The 27,667-nt window shown below is 45.5% G+C and overlaps 1 protein-coding gene across 2 annotated transcripts in view; it reads left to right on the forward strand.

The window, feature by feature from the left end:
* SMYD4 (SET and MYND domain containing 4) overlaps positions 1 to 27,667 on the forward strand; it is a 46,948-nt gene that overhangs the window by 11,980 nt on the left and 7,301 nt on the right. The window contains exons 3-5 of one of the 2 annotated variants that reach the window (XM_084802772.1): positions 7,580 to 7,724; positions 11,841 to 11,930; positions 12,755 to 13,916. In XM_084802772.1, coding sequence (XP_084658898.1) covers positions 7,580 to 7,724; positions 11,841 to 11,930; positions 12,755 to 13,916 — 1,397 coding nt within the window. The remainder of the gene's footprint in view (positions 1 to 7,579; positions 7,725 to 11,840; positions 11,931 to 12,754; positions 13,917 to 27,667) is intronic. The other variant, XM_084802773.1, reaches the window with a different exon arrangement.

Below are 27,667 nucleotides of genomic sequence, written 5' to 3' on the forward strand. Positions count from 1 at the left end.
CCAGTGATCTGACAGTGTGTCTCCCAGCCTGACCGCTTCTGTGTGCTTGGGAAAGGAGGGACCGAATGAGTCCAGGCAGTGTCAGAGGCTCACCAGAGACGCTGAGTTGTGTACATAAAGAGCTTCCTGCCAAGGTGGAGGCTTTTCTCTGAAGAAAGCACTACACAACAGAGGTTAAGACTGGAGGAGGGAGGAATTTAGGTCTTTGTGTAATAGCTACAAGCCACATGGAAAAAGGATGAAGCTAAGCCATTATATAGTATACAAAATTCAGTGAAACACAATTTACAAACTTAAAGAGCTAAAACAGTAAATCTCCTCAAAGAAAAGTCTTCACGACTGGCTGTGGCAGTGATTACTAGGTGTGTCAACAGCATGGCCATTAAAAGAAAAAATAAACTGGACTTCATCCAGATTAAACTGCTGCAAAGCAAAGACGGTATCAAGAGAATAAAAACACAGCCCAGAAAATGGACGCAAATACTTGTTAATCATTTTTATCAGAGTATTAATATCCAGAGTTAATGAAGAACTCCTACAACTCAACAACAATTTTTAAAAATCCAATTAAAAAACAGGCAAATAACTTGAATCAACATTTCTCTGAAGAAGATGATACACAAACAGCCAATAAACGTGTAAAACGATGCTTTACAACATTAATGATGGGGAAATGCAAATCAACACGGAGATAAGACACCACTTCACAGTCATTAGACAGCTGTTCCTCAAAAACAAAAGCAGAGATGTGTGGAAGTGGGAACCCTGCTCATGGCCAGTGGGAACGTAAACCGATGCAACCGTTGTGGGAAAGTGCTTGGCAGTTAGAGAATTATTGCAGGATGCAGTAATTCCACCTCTGGGTTCATACTCAAACGAGCTGAAAGCAGGATGACAGTAGATACTTGCACACCCGTGTTCACAGTCACATATGCCACCAAGTCACAAGCGGAGACCACATTGTCCCTTCTGTTGCCGTGAAGAGACACCATGACCAGGACAGTTTGTTTGTTTGTTTGTTTGTTTGTTTGTTTTTGACACAGTTTTTCTGTGTAGCACTGGCTGTCCTAGAACTCGCTCTGTGGACCAGGCTGGCCTAGAACTCAGGGAGATCTACCTTAAGGCGTGCGCCACCACAGCCAGCTGACCATGACAAGCCTTATAAAGGGAAACACTTAGCTGGAGCGTGCATGCAGTTTCAGGGAGTTAGTTCATTGACATCAGGGAGCATGGTGGCATGCAGGCAGCCATGATGCAGGCAGCAGAACGAGAGTGACACTGGACCTGACTTGGGCTTTTGAAACTTCAAAGCCCACTCCCACTGACACTTCCTGCAGCAAAGCCACACCTTCTCAAACAAGGCCACACCCCCACTGACACACTTCCTGCAGCAAAGCCACACCTTCTCAAACAAGGCCACACCCCCACTGATACACTTCCTGCAGCAAAGCCACACCTTCTCAAACAAGGCCACACCCCCACTGACACACTTCCTGCAGCAAGGCCACACCTTCTCAAACAAGGCCACACCCCTTAATCCCTCTCATGTAGTGCCACTCCCTGCTGACTAAGCATTCAAACACATGAGCCCATGGGGGCCATTTTTATTTAAATTACCACACACATAAACGTACGCCAATGCATGAGTGAATAATGAAATATTTCAGCCATTTTTTAAATTGTGAAATTCTAGCCCGGCATGGTGGCGCCCACCTTTAATCCCTACACTTGAAAGGCAGAGGCAGGTGGATTGCTGTGAGTTCGAGGCCGGTCTGGTCTACAAAGGGAGTTCCAGGATAGCCAGGGCTACACAGAAAAACCCTTTCTCAAAAAAAAAAAAAAAAGTAAAAATAAATAGTGAAATTCTGTGACATGCTGCAACATGTTGGACTTTGAGAAATTTTTATCAAGTGAAATAAGCCAAACACAAGAAAAGACAAATGTGCTCCATCCAACAAGGCTTGGTTCTGGAAACGTGAAGAAAGAACAGTCGCATGTACAAAAAGCTGGGTTAGGGTAGCTGTGCTCTCTCTGATGGAAGATATCGGCTGTGCCACAACCTGGAAACTGAACCCACCCAATGCATACAGCAAAAAGAGGCAGGTTAGCTAGTCTTGGTGGGCAGTCTCTGTAGAGGGGCAGCCTTGGGTTCCAGTCATCCTAGAGGAAAAGCTGTGGTTTCTATGGATACACTAACAGCATCCTCACAGGGCCAGAGGAAGGCTTTGCCAATTCCCATGGGTCTAAGGCACAGCTGTGTCAACAGAACATGATCACTCAAGACTTCATCCACTCCCCCACAATACTACATGATCCCTTTATATAAAGAACCTAGCCGGGCTTTGGTGGCGCACGCCTTTAATCCCAGCACTCGGGAGGCAGAGGCAGGCGGATCACTGTGAGTTTGAGGCCAGCCTGGTCTACAAAGTGAGTCCAGGACAGCCAAGGATACACAGAGAAACCCTGTCTCGAAAAACCAAAAAAAAAAAAAAAAAAGAAAGAAAGAAAGAAAGAAAGAAAGAGAGAAAAGAACCTATAATAGGTCTGCAAGAGCCGGGCGTGGTGGCGTACACCTTTAATCCCAGCACTCAGGAGGCAGAGGCAGGCGGATCACTGTGAGTTGGAGGCCAGCCTGGTCTACAAAGTGAGTCCAGGACAGCCAAGGATACACAGAGAAACCCTGTCTCGAAAAACAAAAACAAAAAAACAAAAACAAAATAGGTCTGCAAGATGGCTCAGAGGGTAAATTAGGCACTTGCCATGCAAGTCCCTGGAATCCACAGTAGGAGGAGAGACCAACTCCCGGAAGTTGTGCATGCTTGCTGTTGTGTAGAGTACAAGCATGTACACGTGCACACACAATAAATAAATGTACAAAAGTGAAACCAACAAACCAAGACAACAGTGATAGCCAGAGGTGGTGGCACACGTCTTTAATCCCAGCACGTGGGAACAGAAGCAGGGAGATCTGTGAGTTCAAGGCCAGCCTGGTCTGTAGAGAGAGAATTCCAGGCCAGCCGGGGCTGTACAGAGAAACCTGTCTCAAAACAAAACCCAAATAATAATAATAATATAAACCTTATTATTAAAATACTTGGAATTAAATGAAACATCAGACACCAAAGTAACCAGACCCAAAGTCCATGCAACACAGTGAACTTCTACACAGTTAGGATAGGCATTCACAATGGAAGTGGTGGGGCTCCTCATTAAAACTTACACTTCTGTGCTCACTTCAGGTGCACATATAATACATTTTACACTTTCCGTCGTAGTGATAGAGAATGCCATTTGTTCTGCTCTCAGGAGCCAGAGGCAGAGGGTTTCTCTGAGCGCAGAGCCACCTGGTCTACAATAGAGAGATTCAGGACAGCCAGGACAACGTAGAGAAACCCTGATTCAAACAAAGCAAAATGAAACAAAACTTTACACTTTCATTATCAAATATATTTTATGTATTTATCCATCACCACACATACACAAAAAGATCCAAAGAAATATTCATCTTGAACGTGGAGCTTGCTTCCCTGCCGCCCCCGTTAGACTGGAAGCCAGCAAGCCTCAGTGACACCCCCTCCCCCTCTCTGCCCTGACCCAGTGCTGGAACTGCAGGTATGGGCAGAGCCACACCTGCTGGACCTCATCTGCGCATAGGCTGAGGAGAAGGCTGCCGGGCAGGGGGTGAAAGGTACTTGCAGCCAAGCCTGATGATCTAAGGTCAGTCCCTGGGACCCACACATTAGTAAGAGCAAAGCGACCCCCGAAAGTTGTCTTCTGCTCTCTGCACATGCACTGTGGCATATGCATGACCTACATAAGCAAATAAAAAAATTCTGTAGTTTCTGTTGTAATTATTTTTCTACTTAAGAAAAGTTTTATTTTTTCTTGTCATTTTTTTTGGGGGGGGGCTAGGACGGAATTCCTGAGTGCTGGAATTAAAGGCTTATGTCACCATACCCAGGGTCTTGTCTTTTTTCTTTTCTTTCCTCCTCCTCCTTTTCTTCTTCTTATTTATTTATTTATTTTTGTTTGTTTTTTGAGACAGGGTTTCTCTGTGTAGCCTTGGCTGTTCTGGACTCACTTTGTAGACCAGGCTGGCCTCAAACTGACAGCAATCCACCTGCCTCTGCCTCCCAAGTGCTGGGATTAAAGACGAGCGCCACCACTGCCTGGCTTCTTTCTTTCTTCTAATGTGCATTGGTGTTTTGCCTGCATGTATGTCTGTGTGAAGGTGTCAGATCCCCTGGAACTGGAGTCACAGGCAGTTGTGAGCTGTCATGTGACCTAAGAATTGAACCCGGGTCCTCAGGAAGAGCAGCCAGTGCTCTTTTATCTTTTTTGTTCTTATTTTTATTATTCATATTTTACTTTATGGCATTGTGGTCAAAAAGTATAAAGTAGGTTATTCTATATGATTTCTCCTCACTTAAAAATATAAAACTTGATAATTAAATATGTGTATTTTTTTATTTATATATGAGATCAAATTCCACAAATTAAAACGTTTGTGGGACTGGAGAGAGGCTCAGCAGCTAAGAAGCTTTGCTGCTCTTGTAGAAGACATGAGTTCAGGTCCCAGCACCCACATCAGTTTGATGACAGGCACTTATAACTCCAGCTCCAGGGAACCCTTTCTTCCTCCTCCTCCTCTTCTTCCTCCTCCTCCTCCTCCTCCTTCTCCTCTTCCTCCTTCTGTTTTTCAAGACAGGGTTTCTCTGTGTAGCTTTGGGTGCTGGATTTACAGGTGTGCACCACCTCACCTGGCTTCCAACACCCTCTTCTAATCTCCATGGAAACTTACACACACACACACACACACACACACACACACACACACACACACATTTTATTTTTTCTTTTGGTTTTTTGAGACAGGGTTTCTCTGTGTAACCTTGGCTGTCCTGGACTCACTTTGTAGACCAGGCTGGCCTCGAACTCACAAAGATCCGCCTGCCTCTGCCTCCCGAGTGCTGGGATTAAAGGCGTGCGCCACCACACCCGGCTCACACTTTTTTTAATAAAGGAAGTAAAACCTTTTACTAGCATTTGAGAGGCCGAGGAAGGAGGGTTGTGGTTTTGAGGCTTGCCTGTGTTACATACAAAAAACATGTCAAGAGAAAAAAAATATTGAAGCCAGGAGTAGTAGTAACACATGCTTTAAAAACCGCCACAGGCCTCTGGGTGGCTAGCAGAGGAAGGCGATTCATACAGCGAATGGAGAGAGGTGTTAGCGCTTACAGTCTGGGAGGACATCACGCAGGAATTCTTTTACTGTGTGTGCAAGTATACCTAAAGTTATTTCAAACTAAAAAGGTTTTATTTCGTTTTATTTTTAAATTTATTTTTATTTTATGTGTGTGAGTGTTTTGCCTACATGTATGTATGTTCTCTGTGTACATGTCTAGTGCCTGTGGAAAACAGGAGAGGGGTGTTGGATCCCTTGGAACTGGAGGTATACCTGTTGGTAAACTGCTGGGTTGGTGCTGAGAAATGAACCACTGAGCCATCTCTCCAGCCCCCTGTAGAAGAAGGTTAATTCAGAACATGGCTGTTCTGGCAAGAGATCACATCCAAAGATCTTCTAGGTCTGTATGATCCAGTTAGAGCACAAACACGCCTTTAATCCAGCAGACAGAGGCAAATAGATCAGAGTTCAAGGCCAGCCTGGTATAGAGCAAGTATCAGGTGTCTTTGCTTGATAGAGCAAGTACCAGGTAAAGAAAAGCTTAGGTCCAGGCACGGTGGAATATACCTTTAATTTCAAACAGAGGGAAAGTTCCTTTGTAGAAGGAAGCATCCATGTTTGAAAGTGATGTCTAATTGAGTGACAGAAAAGGTGACGAATCAGAGAAGATCTGACAGAATAGGGTACACCCAACTCTCATGAGAAGAGAGAGGAAAGGGAAGCTACTTAAGAGGCAGTTTTACAGAGAGAAGAGGCAGTTTTATCAGGACAGTAATAGTGAGATGGGCCACAGAGAGAGAACTCAGGTAAAGATGGAAGTAGCCAGAAAATGAGAAGATGCCAGAAGACTAGAGCAGATTGCTGAGTTAGTTTGAGGCCGAGTAGAGCAATCCTGGGCCGTGAGAGAAGCCAGATTAACTATGTCAGCTGGGAGAGGAGTTTGAACCAGGACAGCTGAGATGAGCCAGCCTGCTCAGAGCTCAGAAAGAGCAAGTCAGGGTGAGCTCCTTAAGCAGCAAGTCTCAGAGGCCAGAAGCAGTCTAGGCCCAGGTTAGCAGAAGGAGGCAGTAAGCCTCCCAGACATCAATTGAGCGGGAGAATAAAAGTTTTACAGCCCCCATTTATTATTTATCTACTTATTTTGAGACAAAAAAAATATCACTGTGTAGGCCTGACTATTATGGAATTTGCTATGTAGATCAGGCTGGCTGGCCTCAATCTCACAGAGAGCTACCTGCTTCTGCCTCCCACATTCTGGAGTTAAGGGCATGTACCCCACACTCAGCAAGTGATTGTTTGTTTTTCTGTTATGTGTGAATACATGCATGTAGATGCCATTGTGCTCATGTAGAAATCAGACACAACGTGTTGACGTTCTCTCCTACCATCACGTGGGTCCCAGGATCAAACTCAGGTTGCCAGATTTGGTAGCAAGTGCCTCTGTGAGTTTCATCTTGTTTCCTCCTCACACACACACATTTTAAGCATCTTTTAGTATGGGGGTGGTGGTTATGTGCTCACATGTTTGGAGGTGGAAAGCTTACTGAGCTGGAGAGATGGCTCAAAGGTTAAAAGCACTATGTGCTCTTCCCAAGGTCCTGAGTTCAATTCCCAGCAACCATATGGTGGCTCACAACCATCTATAATGAGATCTGGTGCCCTCTTCTGGCCTCCAGGAGTACATGCAGATAGAGTTCTCATATACATATATGAGAAATATATATATATATATATTTTTTTTTTTTTTTTAAAGAAAAGAAAGCTTACTGTCCTACTAAGGCTAGCCTCCAACTGGTGGTAACCCTTTGCCTCGGTCTCTTGATGCTTAGAATTACAGGTCTGCACCACCATGCCCAAATCCTCAGTAATTTTTTTGTATTTTGTATTTATTTGTATTGTTTTTAATTATATGTTTATTTCTGTATGTGGGTGTGTGTATGCAAGTGCAGGTGCTCAGAGAAGTCAGAGATGTAAGATTCCCTTAGAGCTGAGTTACAGATGGTAGTGAGCCGTCTGACGGGTGCAGCAGGTGAGCTCGGGGCTTCCGGAAGGCCAGTGCATGCAATTAACTGCTAAGCCATCTCCTCTGCCCTCCTCAGTGTTTTCAATACAGTGTAAACTGGGGAGCACTGCTTGGTGCAGAGACTCTGTGTATCCTATCATTCCCTGCACCCCAGCTTCACTGTGACGTGTGTGAGCGAGGGGTGATTCATTGGCTGCTGAGCGTGAGAGAAGGAGTCAGACATTAGCACTCGGCTCCAGTTGCATCGCAGAGCGCATAGAGCACTGCGCTCTCAGCCACTTGTTGCAACTGCAAGAACAGTGAGTCCAGAACCTTCCCTGAAATAACATAGTCTCCTTTTCGTTTGTTTTCTTTTTTCTTTCTTCACAAAGACCTAAGGATGAGATGTTTTTAAAGCGGCTTTCTAGTGGTTACTTGGTGGGAAAGGACTACGATGCTCCCCTTTTCTACAGAGAAGAAGGAAACAAAAAATTCCAAGAGAAGGATTATACAGGCGCTGCCGTGCTGTACTCCAAGGTAACGTGCCTGCAGCCAGCGGAAAATAGTCATAGTACTGAACTTCATAGCCTGTAGGGTTTCTGTTTGTTTGGCTTGGGTTGGGTTGGTTGGTTGGTTTTTGTTGTTGTTGTTTATAGTTTGGATTGGATTTGAGGAAAAATAATAGAATTCTGTTGTTGATTATATTCTCAAACAAAAGACAGTTTGTATGTCCTAAATGTTCTGCAACGTTCTTCCCATATGTCTTCAGACCCACAGTAGATGTAGCTTGCAGCCCTCTGTCCTGCTGTGCCAGCTGTTAGTTCTCACTGAATTGTACCCCGGTTTTGTCTGAAGAACTGATAAAAAAAACTTTAACTTGATAATCCTAATTTAGTGAACAGCTAGATTTTTGGCTAGCTTAAAATCACAGTAACTGCTGGGTGTAGTGGCACACACTTTTAATCCCAGCACTCGGGAGGCAGAGGCAGACAGATCACTGTGAGTTCAAGGCCAGCCTGGCCTAAAAAGTGAGTCCAGGACAGCCAAGGCTATACAGAGAAATTCTGTCTCAAAAAAAAAAAAAATCACAATAACTTAGGCTGAGCATGGTGGCACTTGCCTTTAGTCCCAGCATTCAAGTGGCAGAGGCAAGTGGATCTCTGTGAGTTCAAGGCCAGCCTGGTTTGCATAGCAAGTTCCAGGCCAGCCAAGGCTATGTAGTGAGACCATGTCTCAATAAAGTAAATAACCAGAATGACTTAAATAAAGTAAAAAGAAAATGCATGGATTTGTCATAACCCAGCCAAAATTATTTTATGTATATGGGGTTTTGCCTGCGTGTATGTCTGGCACCACATGTGTGCTTGGTGCCGGAGGAGGCCAGAAGAGGACATCACATCCCCTGAAACTGGAGTTTCAGACTGTATGTGGCTTCCAGGAATCAAATTCTCATGTTCTCGGATGAGTGGCCAGTGTTCTTAACTGCTGAGCCCCCACTCCAGCCCCACCGAGCTGGATTTTGAAGTAGAGCTGTGGCTTTTAACACTGTTACTCTCACTGACCTACATCCATGGTGCCCTGAGAAAATCCCTTCTTTTGCTCTCCCAGAGATCTCTATGGGCTTAAACCAAAAAATATGTCAAACTCGATCTCTGATTTTATACATTAAAAGAATGGGTTGAGTCTAGCGTGTTGGCGAGCTCCTATGATCCAAGTTTTCAGGGAGGGAGGAAGATCAGGAGCTGAAGGCCACTCTTACCTTTGTAACAGGTTTGAGGCTAGCCTGGGCTGTAGGAGGCCGTGTATATCAGGGAAGACAGAAATGGAAGAGAGTGAAAGTGAGGTGTGGCTCCATGGTACACTGCTTGCCTAGTGTGCATGAGACCTGGGGTTGGATTCCCAGCACTGAGGTTGGGGGTGTTGTGCCCGTCCTGCACCTTTAAAAGCTAATATTCAACACTTGGAATTAATTTTCCAGAAAATATCAAAAGCTACAATAGCCACTCTACAAAAATAAAAAAGGAGGGGCCTGGAGAATGCTCAGGGCTTGCGAGCACTTGCTGCCCTTGCAGAGACCATGGCAGGCCCTGGGCTCCCCACTGCAGGGGTCAGAGCCCTCTTCTGCCTCCATAGGCACCTACACTCACACCCCCACACACACAATTTCAAAAATAAAATAAATCTTTTAAAATGAGCCCTAGAATGAGTTGACATCAGCCTGGGCTACATGAGACCCTGTCTCAAGAAGGAAAAGATGAAGGTTTGCGGTGGACGGAGAGGGAGATGCACGTCCTGTCTCGTGGACTGGTATTTTGATGATTATGGTACTTTGCAATTTTACAGAGAGCTGCTATTTTCCTTCTTTTTAAAGTAATGCTTGTTGTTTTTGTCTGTAAAAGTAATAAATGTTACTTTGGAAAATATAGAGAAATATAAAGAGTAAAAGAAAAAAGTCATAACCAGTGATAAGTACTGTTAACATCTGTGCTTCTACCCGGCCAGCCAGAGATAGAATGTGTTTTTCTTTTACAAAATTGGGATAATGCTGCACTTACTGTTTTGTAACCTGCTCTTTCCCTTCAACAATTTATTGTACCCATTTTCTCACAGTATTAAATTTCCTGTTTCAAGTAATTTTCCATAGCTAACTCAGTGTTCTATTACAGAGAAGAAATGTACTTAATTTAAGGTCTAATATCGGCATATTATTTGGCATTATGACATTATAATAAGCATTTTTCTATATAAATATTTATATACGACTGATTTTTTTGTTTGGGATGAATGGGTAGAAGGGTAAAGTGCTGAGTCAAAGGGAATATTTTCAAGCTTTGGGCACTGATCCTGGATTGTCCTCCAGGAAGGAACTAGTTAACACCCATTCTGACAGGATATGGGCATGTTCATGTCTCCATATCTTAAGCAACACTGGTTATTATTATATATTAATACTAATATTTTGTTGGTATTATACATTTATTTGGGGGATAGGAAATATGTTCATAGAGTTAAATTTCAAAAGTTGTAAAAAATATATATATAGTGTGGTTTCTTTTCCTGTCTCCTAGTCTAACCTTGTTTCCATCCTCGTAAGCTAGCCTTGTTAAGTAAACTATTAAGGCACATATAGGTGGATAAAAACAGCCTCGTATAGTGGCGTTAACCTTCAGTTACTTGAGACCTGAGACAGGAAGATTAGGAATCCAGGAGCCAAGGCTGGAAAGCATAGTAACCCAAGATGGTTTCAGACTCTTACACAGCTAAGCCTCATCCTCCTGCCTCCACTTCCCATGCTAGAATTACAGGTGGGCACCACCATGCCCAGCTCTTCCCTTCTTTTCAGCATACAAAGAATGAGTTTCACTGTGACATCTTATCATATATGTGTGCATATGACGTGACACACACACACACACACACACACACACACACACTTACCATGTACATCACTGTGCCGCGTTCATCTTCATCCCTCGCTGCCGTTTGATATCCCTCGCCCTTTCCTGCACTGGTCCTGTCTCCTCAAGTATCCCCACCTCTCCCCGTCCCCCAGGTGCTAGGCAGCAAGCACAGGCCTTTATGAATTCTAGGCCTGAGTTGTACCACTGAGCTATAGAGCTTTTTCAGACCCTAGCCTTAAAAAAATAAAAATAAGATTAAAAACAGGACTAGACTGGGCACGACGGCCATACTAGAATCCTAGCACTTAGTAGGTCGAGGCAGGAGGAGCACGAGTTCCCGGTTGGGGCTGGAGCTGGAAAGATGGCTTACCAGCCGAGCGTGTGTGCTGCTCGTGCTTTGTGATCCTCTTATGATCGCTAGAGTTTTTGTGGGTTTTGTTTTGCTTTGCTTTTTCTTATCTATCTATCTATCTATCTATCTATCTATCTATCTATCTACCTACCTACCTGCCTACCTACCTACCTATCTGTCTTGAGGCTGGTTCCACATGGCCAAGGATAGCCTCAAACTTTGTAGCAGAAGCTGGCTTTGAACTTCTGATCCTCCTTTCTCCGCCTCCCAAATGCTGGGATTAGAGCATGTGCCGCCACACCCAAATTCTGGGTCTTTTATTGTAGTTAGAAAGGAATTCCTCCAGCGTTACTATTGATTCTTCATAGTTACTTAAGAGTTTGATCCAGCAGGGCGTGGTAGCACACGCCTGTAATCCAAGCACTCAAGAGGCAGAGACAAGTGGATCTCTGTGAGTTCAAGGCCAGCCTGGTCTACCAGTGAGCCCTGGACAGTCAGGGCTATACAGAGAAACCCTGTCTCGGGGGAGCGGGGTGGGAAGAGTTTGATCCATTTACACTGGACCTGGTGGCACAGGCCTGTAATCCCAGCTACTTGTGAAGTTGAGGCAGCTGGATCAGGGATCAAGAGTTTAAGGTGAGCCTGGCTAACCGTGAGTTCAAGGTCAGCCTAGGTGAGCTGGCAGAGCAGCAGAAGCTGCGGCAGAAGCTGCTGTAGTCACAGTGTTGGATCTTCTTTTCCTCATTGATCTCTAGAGGTTTGTTAGAAGGAAAAGGTGGAACAAAAAGGTTAGTATTTTTTCCAAATTCCGTTCAGTCTTCAGTAGTAGGTCCCTCGTTATCTGAGAAGATTCGAGATGCTGCTTCCCAGTGTCCCTGTGACCAGCTCGTTGTCTTTCAGGGAGTGTCACATTCAAGGCCTAACACTGAGGACATTTCACTGTGCTATGCTAACCGCTCTGCAGCCCTGTTCCATCTGGGTCAGTATGAGGTAAGTATTGGAATAGCTGGTGTCCCGCCTGTGGCTTCTTCAGTGGATGCGGAGGTCCTCTCTGTTCTTGTGCACACACTGAAATCGGTTAGCCTGGAACACTGACAGCCACCCAGACTCAGACTTTCTTGACTCATATCACCCCTCAGAGGTGACCATGAAGAACAGTGTTAGTTAACAAGAAAAAGCTATGGCACTGTCCATGGGGCACGGACTGGACCCTATAGGAAGCCCTTCTCGGTGTCCATGTCAGCCAGATGTGTTGCTGGTGGTACTTTAGATCTCGAGTGTGTCCACACACCAGCTTGTTCATTTGTCTCTCCTAAATAAGTAGGTCACAAGGACTGGAGAGATGGCTTGGTGGTTAAAGGCACTGGCTGCTCTTCCAGAGGACCTAGTTTGATTCCCAGTACCCACATGGCAGCTCACTACTGGCTATAACTCCACTTCCAAGGGGTCTGACATCCTGTTCTGGCCTCTGCAGGCACCAGGCCTGGAGATGGTGCACAGACATATGTGCAGACAAAACACATGCACATAAAATAACAGTTTAAGCTGCGCACTAGTCCCAGCACTGGGCAGGCAGAGGCAGGCAGATCTCTGTGAGTTCAAGGCCAGCCTGGTCTATAAAGCGAGGGAAGGAGGAAGGAAGAGAGAAAAAGGAAAGATCACAAAGTAGAGCAGAGGATGGGACTTCAGGCCTGAGCTCGCTGCTGAGGTTGTGCACTTCTATTGACCCTTTACCTGCCTGTGCTTGTTCAGGTTTCAGTCCATAGTGAAGAGTGCAGACCAAGGGTCACCTGGCATTTCCTCTTCGTTTGCAGGCGTGCCTTAAAGACATAGAGAGAGCAGGTATGCATGGGTACCCTGAAAGACTGCAACCCAAGATGATGGTGCGTAAGACAGGATGCCTGGTGAACCTGGGGAGGCTACAGGAGGCGAGGCAGACCATCAGTGATCTTGAAAGCAGCCTCGCTGCCAAGCCAGCCCTGGTGCTGTCCTCTCATCAGATTCTGCAGAGGAGCCTCCAGCACCTAAAAATGAAGATACAAGAAAAGGAGACTGTCGCAGAACCCTTCCCTGCAGCCCTCACCAAAGCCTTTGAGGACGTGGCCCTGGGGGAAGAGAACAAACAGATCTCTGGGGCATCGCTGTCTGTCAGCTTATGCACAGACCCTTTGAAAGGCCGCCATCTAGTTGCCACAAAAGACATTCTCCCAGGAGAACTCCTGGTGAAGGAAGATGCTTTTGTAAGTGTCCTTAACCCAGGAGAAATGCCACCATTGCATCATGGCCTAGAAAACAAGTGGGATACTAGAGTTACCAATGGAGACCTCTGTTGTCACCGATGTCTGAAGCACACTTTGGCCACGGTACCCTGCAGCAGCTGCAGCTATGCCAGATACTGCAGCCAGGAATGCATGCAGCAGGCCTGGGAGCTCTACCATGGCACAGAGTGTTCTCTAGGGGGGCTGCTTCTCACGCTTGGGCTCTTCTGCCATGTTGCCCTGAGAGTGACTCTTTTAGCCAGATTTGAAGATGTTGACAGAGTGGTAAGGATGCTTTGTGATGAGACTGGTAACAAAGACATCTGTTTACCTGAAAACAGGAATCAGGCCAAGACATTTAATAACGCAAACCAGGGGGAGAGGGAAGAGAACAGCAAAATAGGTGACGCCCCAATTCCTGGATGTAGTGTCAATGGCAAGTATGAAAGTACTTATAGTGCTGTCTTCAGCCTCTTACCCCACACTGAAAAGCACAGCCCGGAGCACAAGTTCATGTGTGCCCTCAGTGTCTATGCACTCTGCAGGCAGCTCAAAGCCGCCAGCTTGGAGGCCCAAACCATGGGCTTACAGTCCTCCAAGCTAAAAGCAGTGACTCCAGGGTTGTGTGCAGATTTGACTGTTTGGGGAGTAGCCATGCTGCGACATGTGCTACAGCTGCAGTGCAACGCCCAGGCGATCACCTCCATATGGCACACAGGTAAGACAAAAATCTAGTTTTTGCCTTAATTTTTTTGGGGGGGAGGTGGGGTTTGAGTCAAGGTTTCTCTGTGTAGCCTTGTCTGTCCTGGACTCCCTTTGTAGACCAGACTGGCCTTGAAATCACAGAAATCCACGGGCCTCTGTCTCCCTGAGTGCTGGGATTAAAGGTGTATGCCACCATGCCTGGCTCATTATTGGTATTTCTAGAGCTAATGTTTAAGGAGAAAAAAAAAAAAAACCCTAAAGGAAGACTAACATCAAGCGAATCAGTGACCAAACAAGAAAACACAGCTGCCTTATATTATCATTGTGCCATGGAGAAGCTTTTCATGCACTTGTTATCTTAGAGCTTGGGATCCCTGTCACTTTAAAAACTTAGGAGCCAGAGCCCGGTGGTAGTGACACATGCCTTTAATCCTAGCACTCCTGAGGCACGGGCAGGCAGATCTCTGAATCCAGCCTGGTGTACATAGTGAGAGCCCCACCAGGATACATAGTAAGATCCTGTCTATAATAAAAATAATAATACTAATTTAAAACTAAAGAATTTTAAAACCTACTCGTTTTGTGTGTGGTATGCCTGCCACAGCAACAGGAGGCAGGTCCCGCCTCCCGTGTGCGTCCCGGGGCTCAAACGCAGGTTGTCAGACTGGTAAAGTGCTAAGCAAGTACTTTTACTTCCTGAGCTATCTCCCCAGCCATTTCTAGCTAAAAATACTAGAAAATAAAAATTAGAGTGATTTTCATTTTATCAAGAAATGCCTTTGAGGCCTGGGAAGCTGTCTCAGTGGGTAGTGCACTGGCTACGCAAGCGTGAGAAGTGGAATTGACGTCCTTTGCACCAGGGAATGCCGAGTGATCATAGCAGCTGCCTGTGATTCCAGCACAAGGGAGACAGACAGGATCCCTGGAGCAAGCCAGCTAACCAGACTAGCCAGACTGGTGAATTCTAGTGGCCCTGGTTCAGTGTGTGTGTGTGATGGAGAGTGATCAAAGAACGTACTTACATCGGGGCTGGAGAGATGGCTTTTCCAAAGGTCCTGAGTTCAATTCCCAGCAACCACATGGTGACTCACAACCATCTATAATGAGCTCTGGTGCCCTCTTCTGGTGTGTAGGTGTACATGCAGGCAAAACACTGTACATGTAATAAATAAATCTTTTAAAAAGAGAAAGGAAGAAAGAAAGAAAGAAATACATCAGTTTCTGGCTTCCACAAGCAAGTATACACCCGCACATAACCACGCCCACAGACATGCACAAATATTACACATATATATATGCAAGAGGAGGGAGAAAAGAAAACTCTTTTTAAGGTTTTTGATTTTGTTTGTTTTGGGCTTTTGTTTTTGGGGGGCTTTAGGGGTCTGGGTTTAGTTTTCCCATTGTGGTGGCATACTCCTTTAATCCCAGCACTCGGAGAGTAGAGACAGGAGGATCTTTGTGAATTGCAGGCCAGCCTGGTCTATATAGCAAGCTCCAGGCCAGTCAGGACTACTTAGACTCTGTCTCAAACAAACAAAAAACTTAATATATATGTATAAGTGTTTTGCCTGCATGTATGCCTGTGGACCACACACGTCCCTGGGGCCTTTAAGGCCAGGGGAGGGCATTAAATCCCCTCCCACTGTGTGGGTGCTAGGAATCCAGGTGCTCTGGAAGAGCAGCCAGTGCCCTTGGCTGCTGGGCCTCTCCCCATCAACTCTTTTAGTTAGTTATGCTGAAGGGAAGGACACAGACGTTGCCTGAACCTGGCATTTACTGACATGTCGCTACTCTGTTAGCCCGGCAATCTATGGAAGCTTGCTCTTCAGACTCCACATTACTTGTCCAGACTTTGCCATCGCTTTTGTGTACATATGTGCTGGGATCAAAGGCATGCACCAACACTGCGCAGCTTTAAAACAATGTGGAACGCTTTACAAAAGCTCGGGTCACCCTTGTCCAGGGCCCATGCTAATCTTCTCCGTGTCATCCCAGTGTAGTTCATGTGCTGCTGAAACAGCAGGAGGACCTGTACTGTCCGCAGGACCCCATGGTAGGAGAGAAAGAGAAGCAGGCCTGTACACACGCGGTCCTCTCCCTGCATCCGCGTCTTAACTGTGCTCCTGCCCCACGAAGAAAAAGCAAAGTGTGAGGGATCCAAACACCTCTGCAGTGTGAGCGGTTTTTATTAAGAGCACTATTTACACGGCGGAACAGTATATTAGTAAATGTTGAATCGATGTAAACCATCATTCATTCTAAGGGGGAACACTTTTTAAACTGGGGTGTGAGGAAGAGAGAGAGAGGCTGTGTGAAGGCCGCAGCACGTGTTCGGGTTAGGAGACAACTCTTCAGGAGCAGAGTGCCTCCTGTTTCTGCGTGTTCTGACTGTTCTGAGGCACAGTCTCTCTTGTCTCTGCCCTACACTTTGTACATGAACTTCAAGTCCGTTATGCTATTTCTACCTCTCATCCTGCCCTAAGCTGCCTGAGCTTCCAGAACGCCAGCCACCACATTAGCAAGGACACCGGGATCAAGCTAAGGGCATCTGGCATCTGGCATGCATGGCAAGTTACCCATTGAGCCATCTTCTAGCCGCCAAAAATGTATTTTCAGTAGGTGTGGTAGCAAATGCCTTTAATCCCAGCTCTTGGGGAAGCAGAGGCAAGCAGATCACTGTGAGTTCAAATCCAGCCTGCTCTACAACGAGAATTCAGGATGGCCAAGGCTGCAGAGAAACCCTGTCTCAAAAAAGCAAAAAAAAAACAAAAAAAAAAAAACAAGTATACCATGGTATTGGCGTTAATATGAGATAGCAGAATTCAAGGTAAGATATTTAATAAAACAAAGCATTTTATTTTTATAAAAGAGATTTCCAAAACTGAAATATATTATCAGTCTTAGCTCTCAGAAATAGAGATGGTATCTATAAAACAAAAACGGTTAAGTGTACAAGAAGGAACTTGGCAAAAACTCCATCGTTGTGAGAAAATTTAGTGCACCATTCTGACTTTGACTGAACAAATATATTAAGGATCTAGAAACCAAGATTACATAATAACCTGGGGATTTGGCAGCTATACTATCTATCAAAACTTGTATCCCATAGATCAGAAGTCACAAACTTTCTGTGGAACACCAGATGGTATAAATATTTTAGGATTTGCAGGCATATACGCTGTTACAGCTGTTCACCTCTGCCACACAGCGCGAAAACAGCTGTGGGTAACGCACAGATACAGAAGTGAGCCTGTCCTGATTTCAATCCTAGTTCATTATAGACACTGAAATCTAAATTTTTGTAATTTTCCACATTCAGAATTATTTTGGGTTTGTTTTCAATTACTTAACCATGTAACAAAACAGCTGTGAAGATGGCTCAGCGGGTAAAATGCTGCTGTGCAAGTGTGAGAACCTGAGTTCAAATCCCCAGAACCCACCTAACCCTGGGTGAAGGTCATCTGAAATTCCAGTGCCCCTACACCTAGACAGGAGGCTCCCTGCAAGCTCATGGGTCAGCTCGCCTGGCATACACAGCATTGACAACAAAGAGAACCAGTAGATTCCAGTAGAAGATAAAGACCAACACAGAAGTTGTCCTCTGACCTCCATATGCACATGTTTACACTCAAATATATACACTCATACCCACACTCAGATACTAAGTGCAAGGACCAGTACGTACACGCAGAGTATGAAAACCAATATTGAGCCACAGGCTATACAAAAATAGGAACAGGGAGGATATAGCCCGCACGCTGCAGTTTACTGATTCTTTTTTGTTTGTTTGGTTGGTTGGTTGGTTTTTTGTTTGTTTGTTTGTTTGTTTGTTTGTTTGTTTTGAGACAGGGTTTCTCAATGTAGCCTTGGCTGTCCTAGACTCACTTTGTAGACCAGGCTGACCTAGAACTCAGAGCAATCTACCCTCCTCTGCCTCCTGAGTGCTGGGCTTAAAGACGTGCGCCACCATGCCCGGCAGTTTACTGATTCTTGATACAGACAGAGATCTGGCAAAACTAACCGTCTGTAGGTAGGGACTGGCAAAATGGCTCAGTGAGTAACTTCCGCTAGCTTGCAGGCCAGGAAAATGGCTCAGTGAGCAAAGTGTGTGCTGTGCAACCCTGAGACCTGAATTCAGATCTGAAGCACCCACGTAAAAAGCCGGATGTGGCCCCTGCAATCCCTCTCCTAGGAAGCAGAGACAGGAGGATAAAAGGGACTCCCTCACCAGGCATTGAGGCCGATCAGTGATCCATAGTGACCCAGTGAAAACCCTCGTCTCAAAAACATAAGGTGATAAGGTAGAGTGAATCCAGGACGACATCCTATGTCAGCCTCTGGACCCATGAGGCGTACTCATGGCCACTCACACGCGTGCACATCAAAGCATTCTGTAGTTTGGCCTGGAGGTGCAGGCTCTGCATTCCCAGAGCACAGGCTGCTCTTCCAGAGGACCCAAGTTTGATTCCTAGCACCCACATAGTGACTCACAAATGTCTGTAACTCTCCCAGGGGATCTGACACTGTCTCTGGCCACTGTGAACAAAGCTCAAGTATGTACACACACACACACACACACACACACACACACACACACACGCACACACACACACATGCACACAGTATAAAAGCCACTCTTTTCAGGTACAGGAATACAGACATAAGTGCAAAGGAAACAACCATGTTGGTGAAAATCAATACTTAAAATTTAAAAAGAATCAGGCGCTGCTGAGCCAGGAGGAGCACGAGGACAGGCCCAGCCAGACTAGCAGGAGGTCACAGGCAGCCTGAACAACTCAGCGCGGCCCTGCCTCAGCAGCACAGAGCACCAGGGCCGCGTCTCAGCGGTAAAACACTAACCTAGCGTATGTGAAACCCTGAATCAGTCTCTAGTGTGAGCGATGGGGGAAGGGACATCTGTCTGTCTGCCTAGGGGAGGGAAAAAAAATCCTCAGAAAGATTAACACCCTCAGCTAGACACAGTGACACCTGCCTGTAGCCTGAGTGGGCACGTGGCAGCTGAGGCAGGATTGTAAGGAGTCACCCTGGCACAGGTCTCCCCACCTGTGGTCCCAGCCGCACGGTGGGAGCGTGAGGCAGGAGCAGCATTGGAGCCCAGCCTCAGCAACACAACAACACCCTGCTGCCTTTTTAAAAAGTATGTAATTTTAAGCTACTAAATTTGTGAATGTTGCATAGACACAACTTTTAGAAAATCCAAATTGCCTTAATTATTCTAGAAGTAGAAAAAAGTATTTAAAAAAAAACCAATAATTCCAAAGACTCAAGTAAGATAGTTGTGTATGGGACTGAAGAGATGGATCAGTGGTTAGGGATGGCTGACTGCTCCCCCATAGGGCCCAGGCTCGGTTCCCAGCACCCACACAGTGGCAAACAGCTGCCTGTGACTCTAGTTCCGGGTGATTTTGTGCCCTCTTCTGGCTTTTGTGGGCACTACATGCACACAGTGACAGACATACATGCAGGCAAAATACTCATAAAATAAATAAATTTTTAAAAAAATTTATATTCTCCAAACCTTGGAGCTGTACTCACTTTGTAGACCAGGCTGGCCTCGAACTCACAATGATCCACCTGCCTCTGCCTCCCAAGTGCCAGGATTAAAGGAGTGTACCACCACCACCCAGCCGTTTTTAATTGTTATTTTCAATGCTAGAAATTGAACGTAGGGCCTTGCACATGTTAGGCACACATTTCAACACTGAGCTGCAATCCAGGCTCTACAACTTTTTACTTTGAAATTTGCCGTCAGGCCCCCTATGTTCTTAAAACTTCCATGAAACATATTTAACCATGATTTTTTTAAAGGAAGCTGGTGGTCCATGGTGGGGCATAACCTTTAATCCCAGCACTCAGGAGGCAGTTGATGAATCTCTGTGAGTTTGGGGCCAGACTGATCCACAGAGCAAGTTCCAGAACAGCAGGACTACACAGAGAAACCCTGTCTTAAAAAACCAAAAGAAAAAAAAAAGGAAAAGGAACACAGTGGAGCACACCTGTAGTCCCAGCACGTGGGAGGTGAGAAGAGGACTGAGGTCACCCTACACCATATAAAGTCAGGGCCAGCCAGGGACACACAAGAGTCTGCCAAAAGGGGCTCTTGAATGGGGTCATTTCCTAGGGCATGCACACGCTCGCGCGCGCGCGCACACACACACACACACACAGTGTACAAACATACATGTAAGCACTCATACACTTAAACTTTTTTTTAATTAAAAAAAATTTTTAAAAAATTTTTTTTTTAAATTTTGAGAGAGGGTTTCTCTGTTTAGCCCTGACTGACTTGAAACTCATTTTGTGGACCAGGCTGGCCTTCAATTCATAGAGATCCACCCACCTCTGCCTCCAGAGCTCTAAGAGTAAAGCTGTATTCCACCATACCTGCATGCTTATTTCTTTGTAATACTTTGTGTTATTTACTGTGTGTGTGTGTGTGTTTCACTTGTCTGTGTATATGTGCACTGCCTTCATTCAGTGCTCCAAGAGGCCCAAAGAGAACATAAGATGTGCTGAATACAGACGGTTGGAGCCACCATGTGAGTGCTGGGAACCAAACCCACGTCTTCTGAGAGAGTAGCAGACACTCTAACTCGTGGGCTATCTATCTCTCCAGCCCCTACTAAAATTTTACTTTATTTTATTATTTTATGTGTTTGGGTGTCTTGCTATATGTGGACTTTGTGCCATGTGCACGCCTAGTGCCCAGGCAGAACAAAAGAGGCCACTGGGCCCCTAGAACTGGAGTTGCATGTGGCTGCGAGCCCCCTGTAAGTGCTAGGAAGCCCACCAGGGCCTCTGCAAGTGCGGCCAGTGCTCTTAACTGCTGAGCCATCTCCGGCACCCCTGCCCTCCTGCGGCGCCATCTTCTTATTAGAAGACTGTGAAGTGTAAAACTGACCGTTTCTCCACATTAGCTTCTTTATCTTAAGCTTCAAACAAATACCAATTGAGTGTTTCTGGAATTTAATAGTGCCCTACAGTTCATCTTGGATGAGAATAGCTATTTTTAAAAGAAAACTACCATATTTCATGCCATCATTAAAGCTACAGTAATTAAAAACAAGATGGAGGAGCCATCAAGGTGACTCAGCCAATAGAAGCACTTGCCACACAAGTCTGGTGGCTGAGTTTGAGTCCCAGAATCCACATGGTGGAAAGGAGAAACCAATTCCATAGTTTGCTTCTGACCTTCATATGTGCACCCACACACATACATGCATAATAACAATAGTAAAGTTTTTAAAGGGGAATTGATGTTTTATAAATGAATTAAAGCAATATGATACGGCACGCCTGCGCACACCTAGAGTCTGCATGGGGCAGCTGAAGGAGGATCACAAAGTCAAAGCCAGGGGAAAACAGAGTGGGGACGCAGCTCGTGTGCTGGAATGCTGGCTGTGCTGGTACACACCTTTAATCCTAGCACTCAGACAGAAGCAGGGGAGTAGCCACAAGTCTGCAGCCAGCTTGGTCTGCATAGCAAATCCCAGGCCAGTCAGGGCCACAGGGCAGGACCTGTCTGAAGTACAAGTAATAGCCGGCAAGCACCAGACCAGTGAGACTATCGTGAGACCCTGTCTCAGGCAAAACAGAACAAGTCTATAAGGAGCTTGTGGTAGTCAAAGGTTAAATATACTGGGTCTGATGGTGCATAGCGGCTCTTGTAAGAGACAGTAGGAAGAGGTCTCAGTCTTCCTTGGCTGTATGGATGAGTTTAAAGCCAGCCTTAGCTACATGAAACCTGTCTCCAAAAAAAAAATTTTTTTTTTGTTACCTTTTTAAAATTAGGAGTCTTACCAGGCAGTAGTGGTGCACACCTTTAATCTCAGCACTCGGGAGGCAGAGGCAGGTGGATCCCTGTGAGTTTGAGGCCAGCCTGGTCTACAGAGCAAGTCCAGGACAGTCAAGGCTACACAGAGAAACCCTGTCTCGAAAAACCAAAATAAATAAATAAATAACACGGGACTGGCAAGATCACCCATGGGTAAAGTGCTTCCCTGACTGATAACCTGAACCTCATTCCTGGAACTTACATAAAAATGGACGGAGAGGCCTGGAGAGGTGGCTCAGAGGGTAAGAGCACTGGCTGCTCCTCCAGAGGTCCTGAGTTCAAATCCCAGCAACCACATGGTGGCTCACAGCCATCTGTAATGAGATCTGGTGCCCTCTCCTGTAGCGCAGTTGTATATGGAGGAAAAACACTGTATACATAATAAATAAATAAATCTTTAAAAAAAAATGGATGGAGAGAACTGACCCCAAAGGTTATCTTCTGACTCCCACGCATGTGCACCCGTACTCTCATACACATGATATAATAAACAATAAGTTTGAGAACATTTGATGAAGACACCTAACATCAACTTCCACATGCACATATGTTCACATGCACCCCATACACACACACACACACACACACACACACACACACACACACACAACACAACACACAACATATCTTCAATGATAGACATGCTGGCAACATACCTGTAATCCCGGTGCTTGGGAGAATGAGCCAGGATTACAAGCTAGAACCCAGGGTCGGGTATATAGTATCTTAGTTGGGCTTTTATTGCTGTGAAGAGACACCATGGTCATGGCAACTCTTAGAAAGGAAAACATTTCATTAGGGCTGCCTTGCAGTTTCAGAGGTTGAGTCCATTATCATCATGGTGAGAAGTGTGGTCGCAGGCAGCCATGGTGCTGGAGGAGGAGCTGAGAGCTCTACATCTTGTTGTGCTTTTCAAGACAGGGTTTCTCTGTGTAGCTGTCGCTGTCCCCGACTCATTTTTTAGAGCAGGCTGGCCTGGAACTCACAGAGATCCGCCTACCTCTGCCTCCCCAAGTCCTGGGATTACAGGTGTGCGCCACCACACTCAAGCAAAAGAGGCCTGCATCTTAATCCACAGGCAGCAGGAGGCTGTTCCACACTGGGTGTAGCTTGAGCATATATAACCTCCAAGGCCACGCCCACATGACACACTTCCTCCACAAAGCCACACCTCCTAACAGTGCTGCTCCCTATGGCAGACATTCAAACCCATGCGCCGATGGGGACCATTTCTATTCAAACCACCACATCTACCTTGTTTCAAAAAATAAGGCCAAACATCGTAGTCCATACCTTTAATCCCAGGTTTTGAGACAGTGACACGTGGATCTCTGTGAGTTTGAGACCAGTTTAGTCTACATAGTGACTTCCAGGCTATCCAAGGCCCGGTCTCAAAGAAAAATAATTTTAAAAAATAAAACAAAAATGAAGAGCTTCTGGATAGCTGAACATGGGGAGGTTCTTGGTAGTGGTGTACCCAGAGAGAGCTGAAGGGTGGATCTCCCTTCCCCAGTGGCTAGGAATACTGGCTGCTCTTTCAGAGGACCTGGGTTCAATTCCCAGCACCCACATGATAGCTCACAACTGTCTGTAACTCCATTTCCACAGGATCTGACACCTTCTGGCCTCCAGGGTACCTCATGCATACATGCAAGCAAAACATTTATAGACAAAAAATAAAAGTAGGGCTGGAGAGATGGCTCAGCACCATCTGCTCTTCCAAAGGTCCCACGTTCAACTCCCAGCAACCACATGGTGGCTCACAACCATCTATAATGAGATCTGGTGCTCTCTTCTGGTGTGCAGGGGTACATGCAGGCAGAGCACTGTATAAATAATAAATAAATAAATCTTTTAAAAAATAAAAATAAAGGCCAGGCATGGTGGCGCACACCTATAATCCCAGCACTGAGGAGGCAGAGGCAGGTGGATCGCTTTGAGTTCGAGGCCAGCCAGCCTGGTCTACAAAGTGAGTCTAGGAGAAGCCAAGGCTACACAGAGAAGCCTTGTCTCAAAAAGCCTAAATAAATAAATAAATGGAAGTAAATTTCGAGGCAGAGCCCCACATAGCCCAGGCTAGCCTCAAACTCATTTGCATAGCTGAGGAAGGCCTCAAGCTCATGGCTCTCCTGCCTGCCAGTTCCTAGATGCTGGCATGCACCACCATGCGTAGCTGAGTTTAGCTTGTGGCTGTCAGGCATTCCATAGACACTTGTTTTGTTCTGGGTGTATGCAGTGTCAGAGGTCAAACACAGGGCCTCATGCTCGCCTGCCCCTGAGCCACACCCACACCCTCTCCATGACACTATACATGCATGCTAGCAAGCACATGTTCATGATAAAAACGACCATCCAGACGTTAACTTGAGATACCATGTTGCCTGTGAGATTGGCAATGTCATTTTGTTGATAGCCTGATTCGTTTTTGTTAACTTAACACAAACCTGGACATGACTTGGAAGAAGAAGTTGTAATTGAGAAAATGCCTCCACCGTAAGATTGGCAAGCCTGATTAAGGACTGACCTGGAAGGGCACAGACCCCTGTGGGCGGTGCCACCCTGGCCAGGTGCCCTGGGGGGTATAAACAAGCTGAGCAAACCAGTGAGCAGCACTCCTCCATGGCTTCTGCTTTAGCTCCTGGGGGGGGGGGGGTGCAGAGTCAGAAGAGGAAATAAACCCTTTCCTCCCCAGGCAGCTTTGGTCATGGTCTTTTATCTCAACAATGGGTGGCCTAAGATAGTTGGATTGCTTTTTCATTGTTACATCTCAATGGTTATCCCATCCCTTGTATCCTCCCGTTCCTCCCTCCCTCCCATTTTCCCCTTATTCCCCTCCCCTATGACTGTGACTGAGGGGGATTACCTCCCCCTTTATATGCTCATAGGGTATCAAGTCTCTTCTTGGTTTCATTACATTTTTAATGCACTTTAGATAAGGATATATTTTTAAATGATGATGGCATACAATGTGAAAAGAAGTAACTTATAAATCACCATGTGCCCATGTCAGAATTTATGTTAAAATTTACATATACTGCCAGGCGTGGTGGCGCACGCCTTTAGTACCAGCACTCAGGAGGCAGAGGCAGGTGTATCACTGTGAGTTCCAGGCCAGCCTGGTCTATAAAAACAAGTCCAGGACGGTCAGGGCTACACAGAGAAACGCCGTCTCAAAAAACAAGACAAAACAAATTTCCATACTCTGAGTATGGACACAGTCCCATGCCTACGATCACAGCACTCAGGCGCCTGAGGCAGAGGCAGGAGGGTAGTGGCTCAAGGCCAGCTGGGGCAGCATAGCAAGATCCTGTCCAAACAGTATTAACAGTAATAACTCCTTCTGCTCGTAGAGCTAGAAGGCCCCGCAAAGACAGTAGGGCACAACAGTGGCCCTGCCTAATGGATTCTAGGTGACTTGTCCTCGTCTCTGTAATTTTCAGCTTCTAATTTTTGCATAACTACCATGCATTCTTTCTGTAATTTTAATTAGTTTTTTTATATTGGAAACAATCTGAGTGCTAAGACTACTTTCATATGAACATTTTTAAGGCACTTGATACACTGCAAATTTGCCCTCCAGGTGAGCTGTACCAGTTAGGTGCCCCCAGCAATATTCGCTTAGCTGTCTGATTCTGCTTTAGTGTATTCATAGTTCTGATCTTGTTATCTCCCTTCTTATTGTTTCTTTGGGGTTCCAACACCTCCCAGTTTAGTATTCTCATTGAATTTCATTAGCAGCTGTTTCATTAGTGGCACAGAAGAAGGATTAAAGTGTTAACTAGGATAGACTTTGACAAAGACCTATAAAAAATGTATGTTATTATCTTTGCATAAAGAAAGTCTTTTTACTCAAAGTTTCCCAAAAACCTCTCCATGTCCCCATCTTATGCGGTAGGTCTGGTGACCGATGGCATTCTAGACCTTGGTATGTGTGGTTCTGTCCCCATGGGAAGGGCACATCTGTGCTGCATCTGGTTTCATGTCTTAGCCAGCCTTGATAAGGCTTTATGTGGTCTTGAATCAACTAACTGCCCTTTGCCTGGCACCTACACACACGTCCCATTTTACAGACCGTTTACCAGAGTAACTATGTCCTGGGAGTATGAATGAGTTCTTATGTTGATTTTCTTTTACTTAAATCCCATTTGAAACGCACCAGGGACATTTTTAAATCCAAGGTACACTTTTGCTAAAGAATTGCTCACACTTATTTTTATATACGAAATGTCACCTATTAAATGTGGCTGATAGGGGGCATACATATTCTCTCTTCCTATTTTCTGTTAATAGGTGACTAATGTGAAATATTGAGTAATTTTTTAAAAATCAATACTCAATTTTTTAGAAATAATTAGAGAGACATTCAACTCTGACACCATTACCCCACTCAGTTCCTGAGCCTTCCTCAGCTAGAGGATACGCTATAAATAACCCACGAGGCTGACATTACTCACTGTGCTGCAATCATGTTTTCTGAGAAAATTTTAGCAACTGTTCTAACAGAGGCTGCCAGTTATCAGTAGTTGAGAATGCAAGTCAACTTTTAATTATGCAGCCACTGATTATTCAGACGACAAATTGTTCGTGCCCTGTGCTGCTGCTCCTTCCTGCTGCCTACCTTTTAGCATTTTCACTGCTCATTAGCACGTATTCCAGAAGGTAGGCATTGGAAGCGAGGACAGGGACTCAAATCAGCTGAGCGCTGAGGAGAAGCTCTGATGAAAGATTCTAATGCAGTTGGTAGAATTACTGACTAAAATTGAGGCATTTGGATTCCCTGTGAATTGTATTTACATATCCTATTCTTGTCCCCCATAGCAACAGATAATAGAATTGTCTGCAGAGAGACAACATAATTCTTATATTTAATTTTTTCCTTTGTAGAACATTTTCACATAATGGTTCATGGTATTTTTCTATTTGTATCCAGACTAGTTACTTCTCTGATAAACAATTAGTTAAGATTCCTGGCACATGTGCAGTGACACCACCGTTACCTATTTGTTTCCCAGACTTTTCTTTTTTGTTTGTAAGATTTTATATTATTTATGCAATATTCTGCCCACATGTGTGCCTGCCCACCACAAGAAGGCACCAGGTGTCATTACAGGTGGTTGTGAGACACCATGTGGTTGCTGGGAATTGAACTCAGGACCTTTGGAAGAGCAGACTGTGCTCTTAACCTCTGAGCCATCTCTCCAGCCTCCTCCCCCCTCCCCCCCATCCCCTCTGTTTTCCAGTCTTTTAGAAAACTGTTTCCCAGCCTGGCCCGGTGGCACATTCCTGTAATCCCAGCACTCAGGAGGCAGAGGCAGAAGGAGGAGCTCTGAGTTTGAGGCCAGCCTGGTCTACAAAGTGAGTCCAGGATAGCCAAGGCTACACAGAGAAACCCTGTGTCTTGAAAATCCTCACGGTCGCTAGTCTTACATGTTACACGTGTCCCTGGCCTGTTTGGGTGTTAACAAAGATGCGTGTAGATACCTAGCCCCTCCAGGAGCCCCCAGTTAAGTGAAACGTTCTCTGTATGATGAACCATGAGTGGGAATGGGCTTTGTTTGCCCTAGGGCTGTTGTGTTACACACTGGGGTTTTCTGCCTCTAGTCTATCACTGTCTGTCTTGCCATTGTCAGAAAACCCCACCAAAGATCCCCCTACAAGTTAGTTCTCTGCTTCTCAGCTTCTCTGGCCTGAGAAACTGCATAACCAAATCAATTAACGTTTTGTGTGACGAGCATGTGGGCTGTTTGGGTCTTAACCTGTCACCCACAGGTCCACTGATAAAGCCTTGACCACTGTTAACTTTGGAGAGGTGGGTCATGGTGGAAGGAAACCCCTCCCATCTCCTCTTGTCTTTCTTACTTTGGCTTTGGTTTTGTGGGAGCCAGGTTTTGAGGGAGCTCGTGTCCCAG

Source organism: Acomys minous (genome assembly GCF_964271855.1).
Source record: "Acomys minous genome assembly, chromosome: 12".
NCBI lineage: Eukaryota > Metazoa > Chordata > Mammalia > Rodentia > Muridae > Acomys > Acomys minous.